The sequence below is a fragment of the Geotrypetes seraphini genome, chromosome 5 (genome assembly GCF_902459505.1).
Source record: "Geotrypetes seraphini chromosome 5, aGeoSer1.1, whole genome shotgun sequence".
Lineage (NCBI taxonomy): Eukaryota > Metazoa > Chordata > Amphibia > Gymnophiona > Dermophiidae > Geotrypetes > Geotrypetes seraphini.
Genome location: NC_047088.1, coordinates 21,063,875 through 21,089,364, shown reverse-complemented (window position 1 = coordinate 21,089,364; position 25,490 = coordinate 21,063,875). Strand labels below are relative to the sequence as shown.

The following is a 25,490-nucleotide window of genomic DNA, read 5'->3' as shown; positions in this document are numbered from 1 at the left end:
ATGTCAGAAGACGAGCCGACGCAGGCGCAGCAGCTGTTCGAGGGTTGCTGCTCGCGCCAGGAATGTTACAGAGGAACGGCGGAAGGGAAGCGGCAGTGGGGGGTGTGGGGAAGAAGACTTATAAAATAGCCTTACTTGTATTTAAAACAATTACTTCTAATGAACCACAATTTATTAATCGTCTTCTAATTCCACTTACTTCAAATCGTTCTCTTCGATCTAATACTCAAGAATTATTAATGGTCCCATCTTTAAAAATAATAGGGACCAGACGCCATGATATCTTCTCAGTTAAGGCTCCACTTATATGGAATACCCTTCCTTTGCACATTAGAATCATTAAAGATCTTAACCTATTCAAAACCAACTTAAAAACATTCCTCTTTAAAGCTTCATTTAGCCTCTAAATTTTTTCCTTTTTCAAGATCATTTACAACTTCAGTATTTTAAACCCTACCCTAGTGTTTTACCCCTCCCCTACCTACGTTCTCTTTTCTTCTTTTAAGATATAAAATATTGTAACTTTTTCCCTTACGTTTTTACCAAAGTATTCCAGTTTTGTCCTTAATGTCTGTATTGTCAGTTTAATATTCCCCTGTTTACTTATTTAATGTAGTAATGTTAATTTAAATTTAATGTTTTATCCCAATCATATATTTATGTAATTCGCTTAGAAATATTAAGCGAACCATCAAATTTAAATAAAACTTGAAACTTGAAGCGGGATGGGGGGGCAGAAAGGAGGATGGGTGCTGCGCCCCTACCAGGATTGCGTCTGGGGCGGACCGCCCCCACCCCTGCTTACTGTGGATAGCTAGAGGAATACAAGAGGGCCCTTTAACACTGGGATAAGGGTGGTCACTCTGCTTAGCATGCCTTATCCGCAAGATCTGAAGGCCCGAGGGCAAGCCAAGAACATTTAAGGGTCCTTTTACTAAGGCGCGATAGTGCATCTTAGCGTGTGCTAAATATTAGGGCGTGGCAATGCGCCCATAGGATATAATGGACGCGTTAGCATTTAGCGCGCACTAAGACGCACTAGTAAAAGGACCCCTTAATCTGGACAAGTCAGTCATTGATATGATCGCGCTCAGTCGTCGTTCTTTCGCCCCGTTTTTCTATGCATGCGACGCAAACATGCTGAGCATTTCAAGTCCCTTCATCACCCTTTTTGATAACTCTTCAAATTATTTTTCAAGATCCTCAGCAGCACTATTCAGAGCTCAACAGATCTCACTGCCCGGAGCTTTACGTGTCAAATCATCATCGGATCCCATTTACATTGAGACTTTTAAAATACTGAAAGGATTCGACAAAATAGAGCAAGAATTATCGTTGTTCACATTGTCAAATGTGAAACGGACAAGAGGTCATGGACTGAAGCTGAGGGGCAGCAGGCTCAGGACAAATGTCAGGAAGTTCTGTTACACACAGCGGGTGGTGGACGCTTGGAATGCTCTCCCGGAGGAGGTGGTGACGGAGACTATCATTCTGGGTTTCAAGTGTAAGTTGGATGTATACCTCCTTGCAAAACATATTGATGGATACGGGTAACCAGCGTCTCCATCTGGGAGCACCTGGCTTGGCCTCCGCGTGTGCGGGTCGCCAGAATAGATGGACCTAGGGTCTGATCCGGCGTAGGCGTTTCTTATGTTCTTATGTACATCTTCTTAATCTTTATCTTATTTCATCGTTTAAAGTGGTCGCAGTTAAAGTCGTTTAGTAGTGGTACAGTAGTTAGGTAAGGGCAAAAGCAAATGTATGATTGCTCATTTCTAAAGTATATTATGATCGCAATATTAATAAGTCTTTTGTATTTATAGGGAAAAGCTTGAGAAAGCTTGAGAAAGCTGAATAACCTTGAGAAAGCCTTGAGAATAACCTTGAGAATAACCTTGAGAAAAACCTTGAGAATAACCTTGAGAAAAACCTTGAGAAAAACCTTGAGAATAACCTTGAGAAAAACCTTGAGAATAACCTTGAGAAAAACCTTGAGAATAACCTTGAGAAAAACCTTGAGAATAACCTTGAGAAAAACCTTGAGAATAACCTTGAGAAAAACCTTGAGAAAGCCTTGAGAATAACCTTGAGAAAGCCTTGAGAAAAACCTTGAGAATAACCTTGAGAAAAACCTTGAGAATAACCTTGAGAAAAACTTTGAGAATAACCTTGAGAATAACCTTGAGAAAAACCTTGAGAATAACCTTGAGAAAAACCTTGAGAAAGCTGAATAAGCGAAACATGTCGGCGCTGAAATCCCTAGTCAGAGACCACATGATTTAAGCTAAGTATATGCTTAAAGTTATATATATAAGTTAAAAGCAAAAGATGAAATTAAACAATTAAATAAGATAAAGATTAAGAAGATGTAAATGGGATCCGATGACGATTTGGCACGTAAAGCTCCGGGCAGTGAGATCTGTCGAGCCACGAATGGTGCCGCTGAGGATCTTGAAAAGTAATTTGAAGAGTTATCAAAAAGGGTAATGAAGGGAATGTTGGAAAATTTGAAACCATTTCGTTAATTAGGAGTATAAGGGCTCCTTTTGTCAAGTGCTAACCCCCGCGGCAAGCCAAAATACTAACGCCTCGTCAATGGAGGCATTAGCGGCTAGAGCGGCAGGCGGTTTAACGCGCAGTATTCCCGCGTTAAACCCCTACCGCGCCTCGATAAAAAGGACCCCTAAGTGTATACCCTTTGAACTAATAGGTGGAAAATGTAGTGCATTATTCTCTGAGCATTTCAAGTCAGCACGTAGATAAGTCGTGCTTTGGAAATTCAGGCCCACTGCTCCAACCAATCAAACGGCTCTGAATCGCATCAGCACTCTATCTAAATCTTTATTTATAAGTCTCAGCCATGTGCTGTTAAGTCGGAGGCCTTAAGGCACAGGAGCATAAAAAGCCTTGCACGGACCTGGAAGTTTCCAGAAAGAAAGCTGCTTAGCAACACTTTAAAAGAAAAATAAAGATAAACCTATATGCACAGTAGTTCTGAAGCCACAGGCGCACATAATGAAATGATCCAGAAAAAATGAAAACGCATGCCAATCTCATTCTGATAATCTTGAAGTGAGCATAAATTTTGATCGTATTAGTGATTTCCCTCTTACCTGCATAGTCAGGAGCTTCCATTTGCACCTCTTCTCCATTAACTATAAAGGTTGGCTCCCTGGTCAAGTCTGCGATTTGTTCTTTTTCATCTTCGGAGGTGACTGCATCAACTAAAATACGAACCTTGTTCTGCAATGAGTCCGCGTTCCGCCTGACTTTTTCTGGCACAATACATTCCTCTGTGCACTCAGGTGTCGTTGGCACAGAAATATCTGGTGGCCTCTCTTTGGTGGGAGAAGGAAGCTCGGTTTTGTTACTCAACTGAATCGATGGCGATCTCACAGGCAGCTTTGATTTCTTGGAGCTTCTCTGTTGTCCCTTGCTCTCCTCGTCCCTAGGATGGCCTCCATTGCATTCAGCAATGGAAATACTTCTGGTTGCTGCCAAGCCTTTGCCCTTCCCATAGGTAGATCTGGGAATCAAAGAGGGAATGCTTTTCCTTGGTGATGCTACATAGATGAGCTCATCCTCACTAGAAGAGAAAGTCACTGTTCTTTGGTGACTGTGTCTTGTTCTGTATGGCACATCTGGAACAGACTTCTCGTCTTCACTTTGGCTCTTATTAGAATGTATAGAAAGAGTTCGACCCCTAGTCAAAGAATACCTTCTACTGGATTCTGCTGAGCTTGGCTTCTTTGGAGGCTCTGGTGAAGGATCACCAAAGGCATCACCATTTTCTCCTATCAAATCAGCTCCTTTTTCCCAAAACCTTTTCAGTGACATAAAATGATCAGGACCTGGAATGACTTCTTGACTCTTTGGTTTATCTTTCATGGAAGAAATTGTATAATTAGATCCTTGTTTGAAGACTGCATTATTTTCAGTCTCTGGTGACGATAAACCTGAGCCATGTTGTGACTCTGTCTTACTTAAATCACCGTTTGATTGTTCAAAGTTGCCCAAAACTAGATCAAGTTTGGGACGAGCACAGCTCTTGACTGGTATTTTGCAGGGTGGACCAGTTTCTTCATGGGAATATTTGTTTGTTATTGCAGAGTTAGATGTGCTTTTGCAAAGATCCTCTTGAACTAAATGAGAAGGTTGCCCAACATCTTTCTCCGAGAACTCTGGAGGTGAAGAAGAAATAATTTCCTGACCTGCAACAGACGAGTTATTCAGTCAGTTATGGGGACTGTCACGTGAAGGGCTGACTTAACTCTTAGGCAGCCTATACAACTGCCTGGGAAAGCAGCCTATGAAGGATGGCAAAGAGCAGATGCAGTCAAACCAAAACGAGAGATTTTAACATACACGCTAGCTGGAAGACGCATCAACACGTGTTTACCCATTGGGAGGATGGGCAATTTTCAAAAAGCCTATTTACCCACAGAAATGGTTTTTGGAAATTGCCCTCATTAGGAGTAAACACAAACAAAGATCTGAACAAAACACAATACCCCCCCCCCCCCCCCGATATTCAGCGCTATTTAACTGGTCATGACCAACCGCTGACTGGTTAAATAGCATTTTTCAGATAATTGTGAATATTCAGCAGATGATAACCAGTTATCATCACTGAGTGTTCATGGTTAAATAAAGTATAGAGTATAAATTCTCCCCCTTTTTACAAAATCACGATAGCGGTTTTTAACACAGGCTGGCACGCTGAATATTCTGTGCTGCTCAGGGGGGGGTTGTAAATAAAGTATAATGCTCTATTATCTGTTTTCGCAGGATCACACTTCGAAAAGGAAGTGTTGCAGTTAACGTTTAATTAATTTATAACATAGTTTATATACTAAACTATCCATAGTCCTAGTTATAAAACAAATTTAAAATAAACAATACTTGATAAACATAAGTAAATATGATTGTTCAGTTTAATTGTAACAAAGTCAGGGGGTCTTTGGGACCTGATAGTTAATGTGGGGGTAAGATGCAAATCAAAAGGTTAACCATGAGTGTTCATTACCCTAGAACCACATAATGAAACTTGCTTATCAAGAAACTTTCTGCTTTTAGGGTCATATTCTGTAACCGGCGCCTATATCGGTGACCGTCTTAAAAGCGTCTGCCAATCGTGTGTCAATCATTCGATAGCGCCACTCACAGAATCACGCCTGATTCAGCCAAGATAGGTGGCTGAAATGTAGGCCCAGAAACCCCAGGCCTACATTTCAGCCGTCTATCTATGATGCCGCGGGATCCTAAAGTCAGGCCGCAGCAGCCATAAGCTGATCGCGGCAGGGGAAGTTATCCCTGATCAGCTGAGCTGGCAGTGCTCCCCGAAGCTGAAGCTTTGGGGAGTCCTGCCGGCTCAGCTGATTGGAGGGGGGTGGGAATACCCCTGCCTTGATCAGCTGAGCAGCTGCGGCAGGGGACCCCCTGATATCAGCAGGAGGGATGCCGGAAACCTTGAATGCCCCCTTGAAGTCCCCCTGCAGGAGGAAGATGAAAAATAGAATTGCTAAATTAAAAGATGCTGGGAACTGATATGTGGAGAGTGATAAGGAAAAAGCAAATGTGCTAAACAAATACTTCTGTTCTGTGTTCACAGAAGAAAATCCTGGAGAAGGACCGAGATTGTCTGGCAAAATTACACGAGAAAATGGAGTAGATTCTGCGCCATTCACGGAGGAGAGTGTTTATGAGCAACTTGAAAAACTGAAGGTGGACAAAGTGATGGGACCAGACGGGATCCATCCCAGGATACTAAGGGAGCTCAGAGAAGTTCTGGCGAGTTCTATTAAAGACTTGTTCAACAAATCTCTGGAGACGGGAGTGGTTCCTGGGGATTGGAGGAGAGCGGATGTGGTCCCTATTCATAAAAGTGGTCACAGGGATGAAGCAGGAAACTACAGGCCGGTGAGCCTCACTCAGTTGTTGGAAAAATAATGGAAACGTTGCTGAAAGAAAGGATAGTGTACTTCCTTGAATCTAATGGGTTACAGGATCCGAGGCAACATGGCTTTACAAAAGGTAAATCGTTCCAAACGAACCTGATTGAATTTTTTTGATTGGGTGACCAGAGAGCTGGATCGAGGACATATGCTAGATGTAATTTACTTAGATTTCAGCAAAGCCTTTGATACAGTTCCTCATAGGAGGCTGTTGAACAAACGAGGGGCTGAAGTTAGGACCCAAAGTGGTGAACTGGGTTAGAAACTGGCTGTTGGACAGACGCCAGAGGGTGGTGTTTAATGGAAGTCGCTCAGAGGAAGGAAAGGTGAGTAGTGGAATCCCTCAGGGTTCGGTTCTGGGGCCGATCCTGTTCAATATGTATGTAAGTGACATTGCTGAAGGGTTAGAAGGAAAAGTGTGCCTTTTTGCAGATGATACCAAGATTTATAACAGAGTAGACAGCGAAGAGGGAGTGGAAAATCTGAAAAAGGATCTGCAAAAGTTAGAGGAATGGTCTAATGCCTGGCAACTAAAATTCAATGCAAAGAAATGCAGAGTAATGCATTTGGGGATTAATAATAGGAAGGAACCGTATATGCTGGGAGGAGAGAAGCTGATATGCACGGACAGGGAGAGGGACCTTGGGGTGATAGTGTCCTAAGATCTAAAGGCGAAAAAACAGTGTGACAAGGCAGTGGCTGCTGCCAGAAAGATGCTGGGCTGTATAAAGAGAGGCGTAGCCAGTAGAAGGAAGAAGGTGTTGATGCCCCTGTATAGGTCATTGGTGAGGCCCCACTTTGAGTATTGTGTTCAGTTTTGGAGACTGTATCTGGCGAAGGACGTAAGAAGACTTGAAGCGGTCCAGAGGAGGGCGACGAAAATGATAGGAGGCTTGCGCCAGAAGATGTATGAGGAGAGACTGGAAGCCCTGAATATGTATACCCTAGAGGAAAGGAGAGACAGGGGAGATATGATTCAGACGTTCAAATACTTGAAGGGTATTAACGTAGAACAAAATCTTTTCCAGAGAAAGGAAAATGGTAAAACCAGAGGACATAATTTGAGGTTGAGGGGTGGTAGATTCAGGGGCAATGTTAGGAAATTCTACTTTACGGAGAGGATAGTGGATGCCTGGAATGCGCTCTCGAGAGAGGTGGTGGAGAGTAAAACTGTGACTGAGTTCAAAGAAGCGTGGGATGAACACAGAGGATTTAGAATCAGAAAATAATATTAAATATTGAACTAAGGCCAGTACTGGGCAGACTTGCACAGTCTGTATCTATTTATGGCCTTTTGGGGGAGGATGGGCAGGAGAGGGCTTCAATGGCTGGGAGGGTGTAGATGGGCTGGAGTAGGTTTTGATGGAGATTTCGGCAGTTGGAACCCAAGCACAGTACTGGGTAGAGCTTTGGATTCTTGCGCAGAAATAGCTAAGAAGAAAAAATAAAAAAAAAAAATCTAAATTGAATCAGGTTGGGCAGACTGGATGGACCATTCGGGTCTTTATATGCCGTCATCTACTATGTTACTATGTCATTCCATCATGCCGGAACCCCCGAAGCCCCCCAACCGGAAAATGGTAAAACTTGAGGGTATAACTTGAGGTTCCAGGGAGGAAGGAGTAATGCTAGGAAATTCTTTTTCAAGGAGAGGGTGGTGGATGCCTGGAATGCCCTCCCGAGGGAAGTGGTGGAGAGGAAAATGGTGTTGGAATCCCAAAAAGCATGGGATAAACACAGAGGATTTCTAATTAGAAAACAAATGATATAAATTAAATAACTAAGGCTGGTATTGGACTGACTTGGTACGATTTGTGTCCCATATATGTTGATTTGATGTAGGATGGGCTGGGGAGGGCATCACTGCGAATTCCATTAACTTGGAACATGAGGACGTTACTGGCCAGACTTTACAGTAGATATCCTGCAAACAATGATATGGTTGGATAGGCTGGAGTAAGCTTAGATGGCAACTTCAGCAGTTGGAATTTAGGACAATACCAGGTGAACTTTTGTCTAAGGCTTAGAAATATCAAAGAAGAGACAAGTTAATTTCATCATGTATTTTTAATGAGACTAACTTATGGGCAGACTGGATGGACCGTTCAGGTCTTTATCTGCTGTCATTTACTCCCTCCTGCCAGAACACTCAAAGCGGCCCCTCAACCGTGATAGGCAGGAAGGATGCCCACTCCCTCCTGTCTGCAGGCCCCCTTCCAAACCCATGACCCACCCTAACTTCCAATACCCCCCGACCCCCCCCCCCAAACCCCAACTGTACTCATGAGCGGAGCATGGGTGTGTCATTGACATTCTATCAATGTAAAAACCAAAGAGGATTGACCCCAAAGTATCCACAGAGGAGAAAATCCAGAAGAAACCAAAAGAAACTCTGTGGAATAAAAAATGTCAAAGTTCCAAAAGTACAATAAATCATCCACATAAAATAAAATCATCCACATAAAAGTAAAATAATCCACATGAAAACCTTAAAGGACCTAGTCCACTAGGGATGCAGGACCCAACATGGTCCACGTATAGACAAAGAGTCTTCTTCAGGGGTCTCTTAGGGTCCTATAATGGTGAATACGTGGAGTTTCTTTTGAGTTCATTCTATCAATGTGCACAACTTACAGAACACTATCAGTTGTAGGCATTGCAAGGTGCAGATAGACATGCAAACTCCTCCAGATGTTCTTGTTGACAAGCTGCCAATGCTACCTCTAATATGGTAGCCAAGACTGGCAACAGGCCAATCATCTGAAGGAGACAATACCTCCAACGCCCTCTCTTTTAAAGGAGAGATCAGAAACCATTGTCCAACACAACTAGGAAAACAACTGACTTATAAAGAGTGATGAATTAAATACACACCGATTGGTAAGTCCTTCAAAATGCCATTCAAGCATGGATATAGGATATCCCTTTTGCAAATTTGGTTAACTAATCCTGTAATTTCATGAAGTGAAGCGGTTAAACCAAAATTGGTATCATTCAGAGGCTACTACTACATAGGAATTTGTAACTCAATTCTGGAATAAAATACCAAGGTTAGCAGCTTTCAGATATTGAGTGTCTCTGAGGCTAGTTCACAAGAACATAAGAACTGCCATACTGGGACAGACCGAAGGTATCAACCCAGGTCTCAAGTATGTCACAGCCAAATTGTACGTCAGACTGGATGGATCATAAAGGTGTCATTTACTATGTTACTATGAAGCAAATGTATTTTATTCTCATACACAATCTGACATAATAGCACCAATTCTTCTATTTTCTGGTCTAAGCCAGGTCCGTGCAACATGTGGCAAACATTGAACAACATACAGTATATCTGTATTTTCCCACCTTAGATTAAAAAAAAACTGAGCAACACTATCCACAGATACCACTTCAGTAAAAAACTTTCTCATTCTCTACAGACAGCTTCAAAAGCTTTCTCCTTCAAAACCCAACGCCTTTTCTAGGTCATGCCCTCTACATCATCTTCCCCTTAATCACTCAGTCTTAACTCCATCAAACTCCAAAAGTGTTCCCTATTTATTCTTCCTCCCGATGATTTCTTATTACCATTCATCTTCAATTCTACATTCTGTTTCTTTGCATAAATTAAAAACTCTAACTGCGTGATTTGACTATATCACCTCCTCTGTTCTACAACCCACCACTATCGAGAGCCCTGATAGATCCCCAGAACAAAGAATCCAATCCAGTCGGTGCTCTCCCTAGAGACTGGCGACCATTCTGTGAAAAAGTCACAACAGGAAGGAGAGAGTAGGCATCACTCCTACCTGTAGGACCCCCCATTAGGTCACCAGGAATCTAAAAGGTTGGCCTTTAGGGCTATTTTTGCACCTCCATTTTGTGCTGGGCCTGCATTAGCAAACACTATTTTCTCTTACTTTTAAAGCACCTTGGAATTTCTGCAAGCTGTGTGTGTGAAGCGAAGGTCACCTTGTATCAACACTGAAACACTGGACCCCTTTGCTTTCCCCAAAGGAATGTGTGGGAAAAGGAGTAAATCTGTAGAACTATGATATCTTGCATTAGAAGTCTTATCTATGAGATGATTTGTGTTACATCTGATATTGTCCATCAGACCTCATGGCTTGAGCTATCTGACCCAACACGTTGGGTTTTGAAAAGAAATTGCGTCGGGAGGGGGCATCCATGCATGCACAGATGCCTTTTTGCCTCAACAGGCAGTAGGGGGCTGGGAAAAGGCTGGGGGGCAGAGCTCAGGGCGGAGCTAGGACATAATGGGATGGGTAGAACTGGGCAGCTCCGGGGTCGGGTCTAGGGGTCCAGATTTTACTGACGTAAAATCTGGTAACCCTAGCCCAGTCTGAATATCTGGGGCTAATTCTGCCTGCAGTGGTCCGCATTTACAAAACACTGACCCATGTGGGATGAAAACTGACCAGATCGTTCTCATTTCACTTTTGCTCTGTGCCCAAGCCATTTTTATAATGCACCTTCTAGGTCTCCACTAATTCATGCACACAGTTCAGGGCAGCTACGTTTACATGAAATTAAACCAGACTGGTTTTTTGCAGTAGTGTTCTGACAGTATAACCTAAAAGGAACTACTTTGCTTGTATTATTTAGCATCTAATTTGATTCAATGGTTGTTTGCCTTCCAGTTCTTTCTGAAGACAAATAGCCAGTTTCTATGTTATACTACCTTGATAGAGTAATTACTGGTCAGTGTGTGGGAAGAGTTATCACGAGGAAGAGTCTGTCAAAGAGAGAGATAATTCAGAAAGAAAAATGGAGCTTAGCCCAGCAGGCGTACCTTTTTCAAGCAGCTGAGAATTGCTGGTAGACAAGAAGGGACTTAACCCGATGCCACTGTCTGCCGGGGAGATGTTATTTTGACTGCAAATCTAGAATGACAAGAACAGGAAGGACATCCAAGTGTTACACGCAGGACTAATAACTCAACAGTGCGACACTTCATATATCGGTACTCTTCTATCTTCCACAAAATCTAGCAAGTTCTCTGTCTCGAGAGTTACGGTCAAAACTTTCTGGTTTTGCCAGCCGTCGTTAAATGCGTGGAAAGAGCTCGGCTCTGCTTGATAAAAAAAACAACGCACGGTTGAATATGAAGCAGAAAATAATAAGGTGCGCTAAGCGTTTGGTACGTATGGAGGGAGCTTGGTTGTCATGCAGCCCTTTGCCATAATGTCCTTTCTCTACCATATTCTCTATCTCTCTCAAAGGGGTTAAGAATGGGCAGAGTGAAGGGAGGATCATGATCAGTGGTCTCAAACTCAAACCCTTTGGAGGGCCACATTTTGGATTTATAAATTCTTGGAGGGCCTCAGAAAAAAATAGTTAATGTCTTATTAAGGAAATGAAAATTTTGCATAAGGTAAAACTCTTTGTAGTTTATAAATAATAATGTAATAATGTAATTTATAGCTGTTTTATTTTACTTTTGTGATTATGATAAACATACTGAGGGCCTCAAAATAGTACTTGGCGGGCCGCATGTGGCCCCCGGGCCGCGGGTTTGAGACCACTGATCATGATTATATTTATATATATTTTATAAAATACAGCATTAAGTGTCCACTTGGGATTTACACTCCCCACTCTTCATCGATCTCAAATGCAAGTATTATTAAAACTTGTCTTTTAATTTTAATATATCAATCTCAACTTCTCTTTTAGTTGAACTGCTAGAAAGGGCACTTCTTCCGATGTGTTTCGCCGTCAGGCTTTTTCAAGGATCTTGCCCCCTTAATCTTACACACTGTCCTTTTGAAAGAGCCTGATGGCGAAACACGTCGGAAGAAGTGCCCTTTCTAGCAGTTCAACTAAAAGAGAAGTTGAGATTGATATATTAAAATTAAAAGACATGTTTTAACAATACTTGCAATTAATGGGTGTAGATATAAGAACTTCTTAGATAGGACCCTAGCATTTCAAGCTGGTAGGCAACCATCTTGGTTAGGTAAATGTATTCAGCAAGCTATGTTATCGGAAATTAATTAAGACCACTTTGTTCGATAAGTTTATTACTCAACTAGTCTTATAGCCCGTTAAATTAACGGGTGCTAGAATATGTGTGTGTGTGTGTCTGTCTTTATTTCTTTTTCTCTCTCCTTAGCCGCTTTCTGTATTTCTATCTTTCTTTCTTTTTTTTCCTTGGCTGTCCACCACCACCCCTTGTCTGCTCCCCCTGTTCATTCTCCCTTCCTTTTACCTCCCCTGTGTCCTCCCCCACCCCATCACTGCTCACCTTATCCAACAGCAGCCCTTCTCCCTTTATTTTACCTCACCCCTCTTCCTGCTCCCTCGTCCATCAGCACCTCTTCCTGCTCCCCCTGTCCAGCAGTAGGCCTCCCTTCATTCCCCCCCCTGTCCATCAGCACCTCTTCCTGCTTCCCCTGTCCAGCAATATGCAGTTCAACACCAGAGAAAGAGAAAAAACACTATACACTTTGGAATATAAAAAGAAAGCAGTGCAAATTTACAGTAAAACTGCATTTTCTGTTAATGAAATTTAAAATAAAATTCTTTTTTTCTACTTTTATTATCTGGCCATTTTATTCATGTTTATCCCAGTTTCTGCTCTCTTCTCTCAATTTTCTTACCAGGGTTTGCATTCTATTTGGCTCTTCTCTCATTCCTGTCTTCACTTCCTCTCCTACATCCATCTCAGACTTTAACCTTATCTTTCAGTTTTCCTCCATTTATTTTTCTGCATCTCTATCTGCTTCTATTTCTCCAGTTGTTTGTTTTTTTGGGAGTTTTTTTTTGTTGTTGCTAACTCCTCCCTTCCAGCATCTTCTCTTTCTCTCTCTTCCCCCTTTATTTTCAGTCTTCTAACCAGTATCTGTCTTGCTCCCTCCATCCAGCATATCCTCTCCCCTTTGAGTGGCGGGTCAGGCCTGAGATATGAGGCTGGAAGCCGATTACTCCCTGAAGCAGTCCTCCATGTTGTTTGCCGGCCGCTGAAAGGAGGGGGGAGTGCCGCCGCTGCCGCTCCTGTTCAAAGCGGCCTGCTTAGGTTCATAGGCGGCTGTTTTGAACATCGCAGGCCGCTCTCCATATGGTAGCATGTTCCTTCTGACGCGATCGCGTCAGAGGGAACGTGCTTCATGTGGAGAGTGGCCTGCGAGGTTCGCTACAGCCGGCCGCGAACCTCATCAGGCCGCTTCAAACAGGAGCGGCAGGGGGGAGTCGTCGACTTGTTCCGCGCTGTGGAGGCGATCATTGGCTGTGTAGGGCGGAAGCGGGAGGCGGGTCCTCAGCACCAGCCAGGCGGCTCTCGCCGCCGGCCCCCAGGAGCTCGAGGCCGGCGGCGGACATGGCTGGCGTGGCATGGTGGAGGAACAAAGTTAGGTGACGTAAAACCCGCGCATGAGCAATCATGTTTTTCGCGACAGGATCAGGGAACATGATTTTTTTAGTGCGCATGCGCGTCCTACCATTTTATTATATTAGATGAGAGTTTTATTATTGAAATTCTATTTTACAAATATTTGTATTTTTTTACTGTATTATTGTATTTCGCTGATTGGCCAGCTCTTTTTAGTGTAAACCGCCTAGAACTTTTGGTTATGGCGGTATAAAAGAATAAAGTTATTATTATTATTATTATTTGAGATCTATGAAGAGTAGGGAGTGTAAATCTCAAGTGAAAGCTTAACGCTGACAATCCTGGGTATCACCGCCGAGATCTGTGTTTGGAAACCTGCATTAGGTTGGGGAATTTTTATTTTATTTTTTTAAATAAGAGAGTATCACATTGAATCCCAACCTTTAAGAGATTTTTTCAATTTAAATTTGAGCTTGTATGTGGATAGTGAGTACACTATTTTATAAAGTACACACATATGTGCTGACTCCTACCGGCATATACGCGCAGAAGTTATCCTGCCTTGAAGTGGGTGTAGCTTGCTGCAGAAACATCTGGGAGCCTGATATATCAAGGTGCACAAATGCACTTGTTGCTTTTACATAGCTTGCCAGTCTAGGTGCTGTGTTATATAACGACACTCATTAAACCTTTTCCTGCTACACAACTAAAAAGGAGGCCTCAAAATGACCATTTTCTTCTGTACCATACTGCTGTGTCATTCCCTCACAGAACATTTCCATAACATCAGGCTCTTGTGATAGCGAGCGTGCGCGTTACCTTCTCTGACGGGGCAGATGCAGCTGCTACTGACATTTCCAGCGCGGGTAGTTTCACCTTTAACTTCGGCACGGTTTCGGGTTCCTCCGAACTGTTGTTATCTTTCGTTTCACTGGATCTGTCACCAGAAGCAAAATTTAGCATCATTTTTTCCCCCTGCTGCATGTCTGTATAGTTCTTTATTTTTGTTTTCTTTCTAATCTCAGTTCCTTGGTAGTATTCTCCCGTTTTTCCCTCTGAAGTGATTTCCTTTTGCTCACCAAAATCCACCCTCACATTCTCTTGGACGTGTTACGTTTTAGTGTTCTTGCTTGCCTAGGGCCCACCAAATAATTCATCCTGCTTTGTCTCTTACTGCAGAATAGAATCACTTTTCATCCCTGATTTACTGGAGAGCTGCCCAACATATAATGTACAGCCATTACACTCAGGACTTCTTTACAGCATAATAATGAAAACAATATTAACAAAACATAACTCTCTATCTTCTCCCCTCTAAGCCCTAAAGTGCTTTGAAATGGCCTCAGTAAAATATAAGAAGGTGAAGAAGTCCTTGTGGCTAAAAGTTTAATAAGTTACAGCGCGACAGATTCCTTATCTGACAGATAAATATGCAAATCAAATGGGTAGAATTCCAAAGAAGGCAAGCTGTATAATGTCATATGTCCCAGCTTATACTGAATACAATACACCAAGTACAATTAAGGGGAAAGGGACTTGTATGCTGCCTTTTTGTGGCTTTGGTATTTTAAATCTGATATTCAAAGTGGTCACAAGCAGCAGCACCAGGATTTGGCCTCACAACCTCAACCAGTGAGCCACAACTTAAGTCTGTTCCTGTATGGCAATTCTTATGAGAGCTGAAATCAAGCCATTGTGACATCACTGATGAGGTTGGCTCTTAGGCATTGGTGGAATGAGGCATTATGACGTCACAATCTCAGATCTCAGCTCTGGAATGTTGCCACTCTTTCAGGTCCTGCTAGGTACTTGGGGCCTGGGTTGGCCACCCTTGGAAACAGGATACCGGGCTTGATGAAATGGAAAGGGAATGGGGACCCTGGGAATCCTTCATTACCACTTTGAAATGCCAAAGCAACATAAAGGCAGTCCCCCATTCGCTTTCCCTAAGGCCACTTTCTACGGCGGCTTTTTTGCTTCTATCAGTTTCGCTGGGAGCCTGTTCCATATATCTAACCTCCCCCCTACTTCTGTGAAGACTTATTTCCTTCAGTCATTCCTGTCTACTCTGCCCTCTGAGCCTCCTACCACAGTCCTTGGTTGTAGAGTTCCCTGCCTCTTGCACAAGACTTGATATCTGAGGTCTCTAAACTTACTGGGCTGTAATCATTCAGATATTTGGGGGGGGGGGGGGGGGGGAGAGGGGGACATGAGCTGCAGTTGGAAAGCACGTCCCTGCACTTATTTTCCAAACCAATAGGAGTCTACTACAGCCTTATAACACAGTAGATTTAACATGTCTGGCTTCTAACGTCCTTGTAATCGATGTGCCGGTTACCTTTCATCTGTAGGCAGAACAGCGCTCGGCTCCAACGAGCTAGCTGGTAGTGCAGGTGGTGGGTTGTGTTTCCCGTGTTCACCGTCACTGACTTGTTCAGCCTTCTCATCTTTGGACAGAAAGAAAAATGAAAAGTGTTATATTGTTAATAAGAAAAAAAAAAAAATCAGTTAGAGGGATGCATTTAGGGACCAGGTTACACATTTAAATTCTTCTAATCTGAGGGTGATTGATATATTTTTACACCATTTTTTTTTTTTTTAGCTCAGAAGAATTTCACAACTTATGCAGCCTATGGTTTATTGTTGATTACAATCTTGATTTACAGCCATTACAAACTCATTGAACGCAGCGGTTTATAATAAAATCAACATATATCAGAATTAAAATGAAAAGAATGCTTATAACCTAGGTTCCAGGTTCCCATTTTAACACAGGCTAACTTTTTTCATTTCAGTACAAATATGTGAGCCCTCTTGGAGCATAGAAATGCCTCCTGTACTTAAATATATGAGTGACCTGCAAGCTGGAGAGCTATTATACTGGTAGACCTTTAGGTATAGAAGATTCTCTTTGTTCCTGAAAAACTCACCATACAATATGAAGGGGTTTAGGTGGGATTTATACCTGGGTCCCTTTAGGTGAAGTTCACTGCAATGACCACTAGGCTGCCCCTCTGCACTGCTGAGATGTCTGTGCGGCCAGTTCACTAGGAATGAACATAACAGCATTGGAATAGCCCTACTGGATCAGATCAATGGCCCATCTACTCCTGTATCCTGTTTCCACAGTGGCCAATCTAGATCACAGATACCTGGCAAAATCCCAAATTGTGGGGATCCTGCATATTTATTTGGGATTGCACCATGGCGTCTACTGGATGGGATGCCGTTCTCACGTACACTGATCAGCAAGCAGAGGATCTGCGCCCCACCTTCGGTTTGTTTTCTCCGAAAGACAATCAAACATCTACAATGGATTGGGACCAGCTAACCTTCTTGGAAAAAAGGAATATTTGTACTGAGTTGCACGCAGCCACACTGGCAGAATATTGCCGCACTAGAAGAATACCTAGAGGCCTATGCATGCGAACCGAGCCTAGGTTGTTTTTGGCCAATGTAACATTTCTTGAAAAGTGGAACGCAATCTTAAACAAGTGTTCGCATGAACTCATGTTGCTCATTATAGAAACCACCAGAAGTGAGTAAAGTCAGTATAAAGCGGAATTTGAAGAGAAAGTGATGAAGCTTCAGCGGCAAGAATTCAGTCACCGACAAGCTAGAGAAGTTTAAAACACAAATGGATGACTTTAAAAATGAAGTGAGGGATTTTTGCAGAGAATATTTCTGTTTGTTGTATCTTATGTTGTGGGACGGGGGAGGGGTTGGTGGGTTTTCTGTGTCTTTTAGAGTTTTTAATTTGAAAATTTGTTTGATGGCTACAGCAGCTATGTTATTTTATCTATACTTATTCCTTTGTATTTGGATGTGTTTGATATTTACTGCTCTGTAGTTCCTGGTTGTCATCAATAAAAATTGTTTATCCTTAAAATGAAGTGAGGAAGGCAAAAATCGACAAATACAAGAGGGATGAGAATGACTTTGTTAAAGGGTTTGTATACCCATGGATGGATCGCAATCGCCAGCCCCAAAAGACAAAGAAAATCACATATGCACAAACCTCTAGTGATTCTGGAGAGGATGAGAGAAGTTTGGGGGAATCTGGTGGATCAACAGCAACAGCCAATGCTATAAGAGATAATGGTTATTGCGGATGGGCAGACTAGATGGACCATTTGGCCTTTATCTGCTGTCATGTTTCTATGATATTACAAGTTCACACCCAAAATTTTCCAGTACAAGCCTCAGAAGAGGATGAATGAGGGAGAGACGTCCATCTTGGCAGTAGCTGTAAGTACATTTAATATTTTCAATTTATTATAACGGGTTTTAACACTCACTGAGATCTTAGTGCCTTCGAAAGGACTATCTTTTCTCCCTTGTGCCAATTATAGTCCTTTGCATAAGCGTATTATTAGTATGTACAAATTGATTAGGAAATACAACTTAAGAATGTTCTTTAAAGATCAAATGGATGAGATCAGAGATCAGCAGATTTTACATAGATCTTCCACTTGGAACCTTCCTAGGAATATGGACTCTCGTTTACAGGTGTTTCAAAATCTGGTTGAACATGAAATTGCAAATGTTGAGGGGGCTCCTAGTAGGATAAAATGAAATATGATTTTAGATCATCAAAAAGCTATTAAGACTTTGGCTAGGGATTCTATGATTGTCATTCACCCCGCCGACAAAGGTGGGGGAATTGTTATTTTGGACACAGATAAATATTGTTGCAGAGGCTACACGTCAATTAACAGGCACTCAGTATTATGTTTGACTATTGCAAGACCCTACTGCTGAGTTGTCAGAAGTTATCTACCATGTTCTTCTTCAGGCTTTGGAACCATGGTCCAACCTCTGCGGCATTCCCCAAGGGTCACCATTATCTCCAACACTCTTCAATCTCTACATTGCATCCCTCGGCACCTGCCTAGACAAATTAGGCTTAACTTTTTATAGCTATGCAGACGACATCACCATCCTCCTTCCTTTTGATCAACCACCACCCTCCATGACAGACATACTACATAGAACACTAGAAACAGTGGCAACATGGATGAAAGAACACAAACTAAAACTGAACCCATATAACAAAATTTATACTTCTTAAAAAAACCAAAACCACAACCATAACAAACTTAGTAATAAACTCAATCACATACCCCATTCAACCCACCCTAAGACTTCTGGGAGTGATGATAGACAGATGCTGTACCATGCAACCACAAATCAACAAAACAATACAGAAATCCAAAAATCTGAAATTTTTTTGACAGAAAACAATTCCAGCTCATGGTCCACCTAGTCCTAGGACTTCTAGACTACTGCAACATCCTCTATCTCCCCCTGCCCCGCAGTCATGATAAAACAGCTACAAACAGTACAAAACACAGCTTTGAGATTGATCTATTCGCTGAAAAAACACGACCACATCACCGCCGCATACCTCGACTCACACGGCTCCCAATACAAGGAAGAATACTATTCAAATTTTACTGTCTACTATTCAAGACAACCCAGCCTGCTTGAACAACCGCCTTATCCGAACAACCACAACCAGGCAAAGTAGAACCCAGACACCATTCACCCCCCCCCCAATCAGAGGCGTCAAACCCAAAAAAATGTACGATGGCCTCCAATCTACTGATCACAATGATGGCTTCCAATCTACTGATCACAACACCAGACTACAAAACTTTCAGAAAAGAAATAAAAACCCTGCTGTTCAAGAAATCCATCAAGACAAACTAACACCGCAGGAAGCATTTCAATCCCCTGAAGTAACCGTTCAACTCTGTAACACTTCTGGAAATGTCCAGATAACCTCTTATGTAATCCGCCTTGAACTGCAAGGTAATGGCAGAATAAAAGTCACTAATGTAATGTAATTACGGAAAAAGAATACAGATTTATGCAACAAGAATTTCCTGTATTTCCGGTTATATATTTTGTGCCAAAAATTCACAAAAGCCTTATAGCTCCTCCAGGTCGACTCATAGTACCAGACATTGGTTCCATTGTCTGATTTTGTTGACTTCCATTTGAAAAGCCACGTGTCCAAAGCACCTTATAGTAAGGATTCTACTGATTATTCTAATTATACCTACAACTTTCCTGAAGACTTTAGAAGTGTTCTTACCAAGTATATTTGATGACATGTCTGATTATCGTTAAATATATTTTATTGAGCACCAAGAAACAACAATCAGAATCAAAAACAGAAAACAACAAGGTAGCTCAAATTTATATACTAAAACCATCAAACCCACCCTACCAACCCAACCCATCCCCCCACCCTCCCCCTCTCACTGATGCCAAACAAAGTGAGGTAAATAAAAGGATAATACCAAGACCCTAGCAGTTCAGAATGTGGCTATGAGTCACCGGAGATAGTGTAGACCAAAAAGGCTCCCAAATTCGTTGGAATGCCCGTCCAGGCAAGGAAGAAATGTCCTGAACACCTCTCCATTCCCAAGAAAGCAACGTAATCATGTGACTACGCCAAAGGGAATAGTCAGGAGCCTCCGCCTCCATCCATTTAAGTAAGATGCACTTGACAGCAATCACAGCCATCCAACGAAGGAATGCAGAGGCTCCAGGCCGACAGGGATGAAAATGCAAAGAGGCTCCAAATAACACCAGGGCTGATCTCCGAACTGTAATGTTCCAGATGTCATCCACAAAAAGAAAGACAGCTTCCCAAAAGGTCTGTATGGATGAACAAGACCAAAACATGTGACCAAGACCAGCATCCGGAGCACCACAGCGCCGGCAGTCCGCAGTCGGGCAGAGCCCCGCCAGAAAAGCTCTCCGAGGAGAAATATATAGGCGGAGAGTCAATTTGAAGTGTTGTTCCCAAAAGATAGCATATTTACTATACAAAGGCAGCTTTTTAATAGCATTCAAAATTACTTCTTCAGAAAATTCCACATTCAAATCTCCCACCCATGCATCCCGCAATTTCAGACAATCAAGCACAGGGACATGTCTGATTATAAAACATGCATGAAGCAAAAAAATAAAAATAAAAAAATTGGTATTTATTGAATAAACACCAACCAGCCTAAACTTAAAGCTTGGAAGCACTGGTCCTCGGGGGAATGCTGGGCAGCGAGAGCCCGTGTATCTGCATTTTTTCCCCCATCTCTGGATAGATCTTTGCATTCTAAGAGGACAGAAAAGGAGCAGATCCCACATACAGTGAATGTAGCTCTTTATCATAAAACTACCCAACGTGGGCCATGTTTCACATAACATCATGCTGCAGGAACTTCCAAACAGCTAACTCCAAATCAGTGCTGAATCACGGCATGCTTTATAAAAATGTGTGCTTTTCACACTCTACAAACTGAATTTTACCCCTGTTGCAGCTCTGATTGGGGCAAAACGCGGCCCACATTGGGTAGTCTTATTACTGAAATAAAGAGCTACATTCACTATATATCTGGGATCCTCTCCTTATTCCATCCTCTATTTTTTTTTATTTAAAATTTATAATTTTTACAACATTTCAATATTTGAACTGTCCCCCATCTGTACTTATTGATTGAGCAAGGTACTATTCTCTCCTCCCTCTCCAGGATTTTCTTCCAGCTCCGTTGGAGTTGCCTTGTGTGTTTACAGAATTCTTATTACATGTTTACTATTTAAAAACCTTATTTGTCCATTTATGTCCTCGAACACTGGCAACTACCATGTTTGTTCTATATGTTATGTTCCACTTGTTTAAAAATTTCAATAAAAATATTTGAAATAAAAAAAAAAAATATCCGGAACAGTAAAGAATGGAATTTTTCAATCTTAATAGCATCAGGAAAAGTCATTACTTCTTTTTAAAAAAACTATTTCCAGGGAGGGAGGGAGGAATTATATTATGATTCAATATTTGTGTGATTAAAAAGTGATATTAAAGTGTATATGATTGTATTATAAATCACTTGTTGAAAGTTTAAAAATGAATAAAGATTTTTAAAAAAGGGGAGGGCTAACTTTCTTAATATAACAAAATTTTTAATACAGGAAAACAAAACAGTAATTCCCTTTAACAGGAACAAACAAAAACTTTTAAGTAACTAGCCAAAATAAACCCTGAAAATGGAAAATCTCTTCTATCATTTAGGTGCATTTTGCTGTGGGTTTGTGTCATCTCTTTTTTGGACCCCCTTTCACTCTAAGACACACCTAACAACGGGCTCCTTTTAGAAAACATTCCTATTGATTAGCTTGAACTGAATGAGAAGAAGCCCCTGGGAACTGAATGCGTTTCTTCGTATTCAGCATGGCACTGATTGGTAAAAGGAGCCCAAGGTTTGCTGAGATGACAATATTCTCTTCTGTGATGTGGCAAGTCATGTACAAGTCAAGCTTGAATAACTCAACAAAACAAAACAAAAAAGAGAACTTTTTGGGGCTTTGAGTATGTTAGCGTCAGAAGCTGCTAGTGTTCAGTCTACCTCTACAATCCAGATGGCCTCCTGATTCATCTTCCTTCTCTCTTTATTAGTCCCTCCTCTCCCCTCTCCTCTCTCCCCTCCCCCCTCTCCTCTCTGGTCCTCCAGTAACAATCACACAACAGAACTAGACAGCTCTCAACATTAATTTCGATATAAAATTAAGGGCTCTTTTTATGAAGCCCCGTTACCAGCTTCAGCGCATGCGACTTTTCATCATGCACTAACCCCTGCGCTAGCCTGAAAACTACTGCCTGCTCAAGAGGAGGCGGTAGTGGCTAGCACAGCTGGCGGTTTAGCACACGGTATTACGTGCGTTAAACCGCTACCGCGCCTTCGTAAAAGGAGCCCTAAGTAAAATATATCATTGGGTTTTTTTTTCCTTATTAAGCACCTGTTCTTTTGCTTAGTTGGTTAGGTTTTTCTCCTCTTTCTTCCCTCCTCTCTTCCTTACTTCCCCTCTCTGCCCATTCTACCCTTTTCCTTCTTCAAATCGCCTAGAGCCTGTTTAGGTTTGTGCGACTCACAAATATTAGATTAGATCAGAAAGAACTATGTCTCTTCTGGCAGCTCAAGTGGACAGTTTCAGAATTTAGTCTGGCAATTTTCTAGGGCAAGAGTTCCAGCTGCAGCCAACCCATATCATCCATTCCAAGCTTTTCCTCTGCCCTTTCCTGTTTGAAAAGAAGGTCACCTGATCTCAATAAACAGAGAAACCCGCCCCCCCCCCTCCCCGAAAGGAGATTCACATTGTTTGCCTTTACAGTTGCAGTCCTCTCTGTTCAGACTAGACTTTGAGGCAGGTACCGAACAGAAGACAAACAATGAAATCCAGGCACATTCAGAGCAAGGCCACCCTCTGAAACTTTCTCCCATTACTGAGTTCCCAAGCATGTGACCTCTTCCACAACGGCAATCATCTTAAAAAAAAAAAAAAAAAAAATCACAGCAATAAATTAAACCCTTTTCTATGTGCCTGAAAAAATTGTGATTGACTTTAACACACTAGAAAGAAAATCATGTGGAAAATCAATTTCTTAAATCTTCTGTGCTCCAAAGATTCAGAACAATCTTCCTTTCACAAAACCACCATTTAAAAAAAAAAAAAAAAGAGGGAGGGAGGGACTTGTATACTGCCTTTTTGTGGTTACACATTCAAGGTGGTTTTCATATATACTGACAACGTCATTTCATATATACTGTTCAGGTGCTTGTATGGTACCTGGGACCATGGAGGATTGGGTGGCTTGCAGTGCTGGGATTGGATCCTATAACCTCATGGTGTTGAGGCCGTGGCTCCACCACAAGGCCATTACAACTATAGAAAGCTATGAAACAGTGTAACTTTTAGCTCAGTGTATCACAAACTGTGTGCTGTGGCGAGATTCAGGGTGTGCTGTGAGACGCCGGGGAGGAGAGGCGCTGGCTGACTGCTTACAGGATGCGCCTTTCATGGTGAGAGGCACGTTCTGCAGGCATTCAGTCCTTGCCAGCGACTCTGCTCCTCTACGTGCTTCTCCTATTGCAGCATACATACACCCCCCCCCCCACCCCACTGGCGGTTCAGAGCCCCGTCTGGAGGGCCTTCACGCATGCATGGACATCGACATGATGATTTCATGCATCGACGTCCACGCATTTCCAGATGCCCTCCAGCCGCGGCACAAGGTTTCGTGTGCCATGGCATCCAGAGATTTGCAAGACACTGCTTTAGGTCAATGAGCTACAGTTTCAGGTTGTGGTTTGCAGTGTAATGCCTTCCACCCCAGAGGTGGCTGCATATTCTGTTACTGTACAGCCTTCCGTTCGAGTGACACCAAAAGTATCAGAATGCTTTTTCCCCTCGGAGTACATCTGTACATTGTCACGTTTTCCTTTATAGATTCCTGCCCAGACTCTGTCATAGAGTAGAGGTATGCAAGGGGACAACGACAATGGGAAATCTGCGGAGATGATGAGGGGATAATTGCAATAGAATGGGGAAGGAGAAAAGATTATTACATTACATTACATTAGGGATTTCTATTCCGCCTGTGCCTTGCGGTTCTAGGCGGATTACAATATAGAAAATATCTGGGACATTCCAGTAGAGTTACATTTCAGGATAAGAGTAAGTTACAGGAACAGTAATGAGTTATGATACTACAATTTCACAGAAGATAATACTTATTACAGAAGATATTACATATAATAGAAGATAATGCATTTTACAGAGGTAATACATGTCAACTCGATCGGTTAAATCGGGTGTAGTGTAGAAGAAATTACAGTACATTCTAGATCACAGATAAAAAGATGATATAGGTGGGTATTTCCGAAGTCGTTGATTGGGAGCTCTTTGGGTGGTGGTTAGAGTGATGGGAGATATTTTTTGAACAGTAATGTTTTTATTTCTTTGCGGAACTCTTTTATGTCTGTTGTTTTGGTCAGTAATTTTAAGATGTCAGAGTCTATTTTAGCTGCCTGTGTCCCCAGGAGGTTGTCGTAAAGTTTCTTTCGACGAGTACCGTTGAGTGGTGGGTAGGTGAAAAGGTTCTGTGTTCTTCTTCTTCTTGGTGGGAGGTAGTGGTGAAAACGGTTATTTAGGTAACTGGGTGCCGTGCCGTGGGTTACTTTGAAAATGAGACAGTAGAGTTTGAATTGTGTTCTTGCTTTTATTGGTAGCCAGTGGGATTCAAGGTATGCATTGGTAATGTGGTCGTGTTTGCTGAGTGAGTATATGAGTCTGAGGGCTGTGTTCTGGATGGACTGCAGTTTTTTTATCGTGTTGGTCGGGCAAGGTAAGTAGAGGCTGTTGCAATAGTCTACAATACTTAGCACAAGGGATTGGACAATGATCCTGAATTGGTCTTTGTTGAAGAATTATGTCCCCATGCCCACCTCTACTTGGAATCCCTGCTTCCAGCACATCATCGGGGACTGCGAGAATGTTATGGGACTGTGATATTTACAAAAACAACGTTTCCCTTTATATTTAACAAAGTAATGTCTGTGGTTTTGTGTTAAATTTTAACAAGTTACAGCACATATTTCATGTTTTGGGTGAAGTTACAAGATCTTTTAAATGCAGGTTGGGTACAGGGATAGGAAAGAAAACCGTGGGGATGGCGAGAAGATGGTAGCAATATGATGGGAATGGAAAAGAACTGATGGGTTGGCGACCAAATTTATCCCTGTGCCTACCTTTACTCTGGGGCTCCCACACTAGAAGGAACTTCACAGCAAAAGCCCAGCTAGGCACTGTTACAAGTCATAATGCCACCAAACCATATTTAAAAGGGGCACAGACTTCTCTCTCCTTTCTATTGTTCCCTTTGTCCCAAATCCTTTCTGCCCTTCAGCCTAATGCTGGTTGCTGCAAATTGAGGTGTCCAGTGGACAGAGTCCAGTGAAGCAGTTAGTGATAGGCAATAAGAAAAATTGATTCAGGAAATGGAAAAAGGACAAAACTGAGGAGAACTAGAAAGAGCACAGGAAGTATCAAAAAGAATGTCACCATGTGGTTCGAAAAGCCAAAAGAGAGTATGAAGAGAGGCTAGCCAGGGAAGCACAAAATTTCAAACCGTTCTTTAAATATGTTAAAGGGAAGAAGCCGGCTAGGGAGGAGGTGGGACCGCTGGACGACGGAGACAGGAAGGGAGTGGTAAAGGAGGAGAAAGAAGTGGCAGAAAGACTTAACATGTTCTTTTCATCTGTATTTACAAATGAAGACACAACCAACATACCGGAACCTGAGCAAATCTTCAACGGAGATCAAGCAGAAACATTAACATCCATGAAGTGAGCCTTGAA

The 25,490-nt window shown here is 42.2% G+C and overlaps 1 protein-coding gene across 3 annotated transcripts in view; it reads right to left on the bottom strand.

Annotated features, from left to right (window-relative positions):
* Positions 1 to 25,490, bottom strand: part of LOC117361215 (synaptotagmin-like protein 2) — a 156,032-nt gene that overhangs the window by 50,888 nt on the left and 79,654 nt on the right. For 2 of the 3 annotated variants that reach the window (XM_033946250.1, XM_033946251.1), the window contains exons 4-7: positions 15,626 to 15,734; positions 14,107 to 14,224; positions 10,750 to 10,840; positions 3,114 to 4,211 (exon numbers count right to left, since the gene is read on the bottom strand). In XM_033946250.1, the coding sequence (XP_033802141.1) occupies positions 3,114 to 4,211; positions 10,750 to 10,840; positions 14,107 to 14,224; positions 15,626 to 15,734 (1,416 nt within the window). The remainder of the gene's footprint in view (positions 1 to 3,113; positions 4,212 to 10,749; positions 10,841 to 14,106; positions 14,225 to 15,625; positions 15,735 to 25,490) is intronic. The other variant, XM_033946252.1, reaches the window with a different exon arrangement.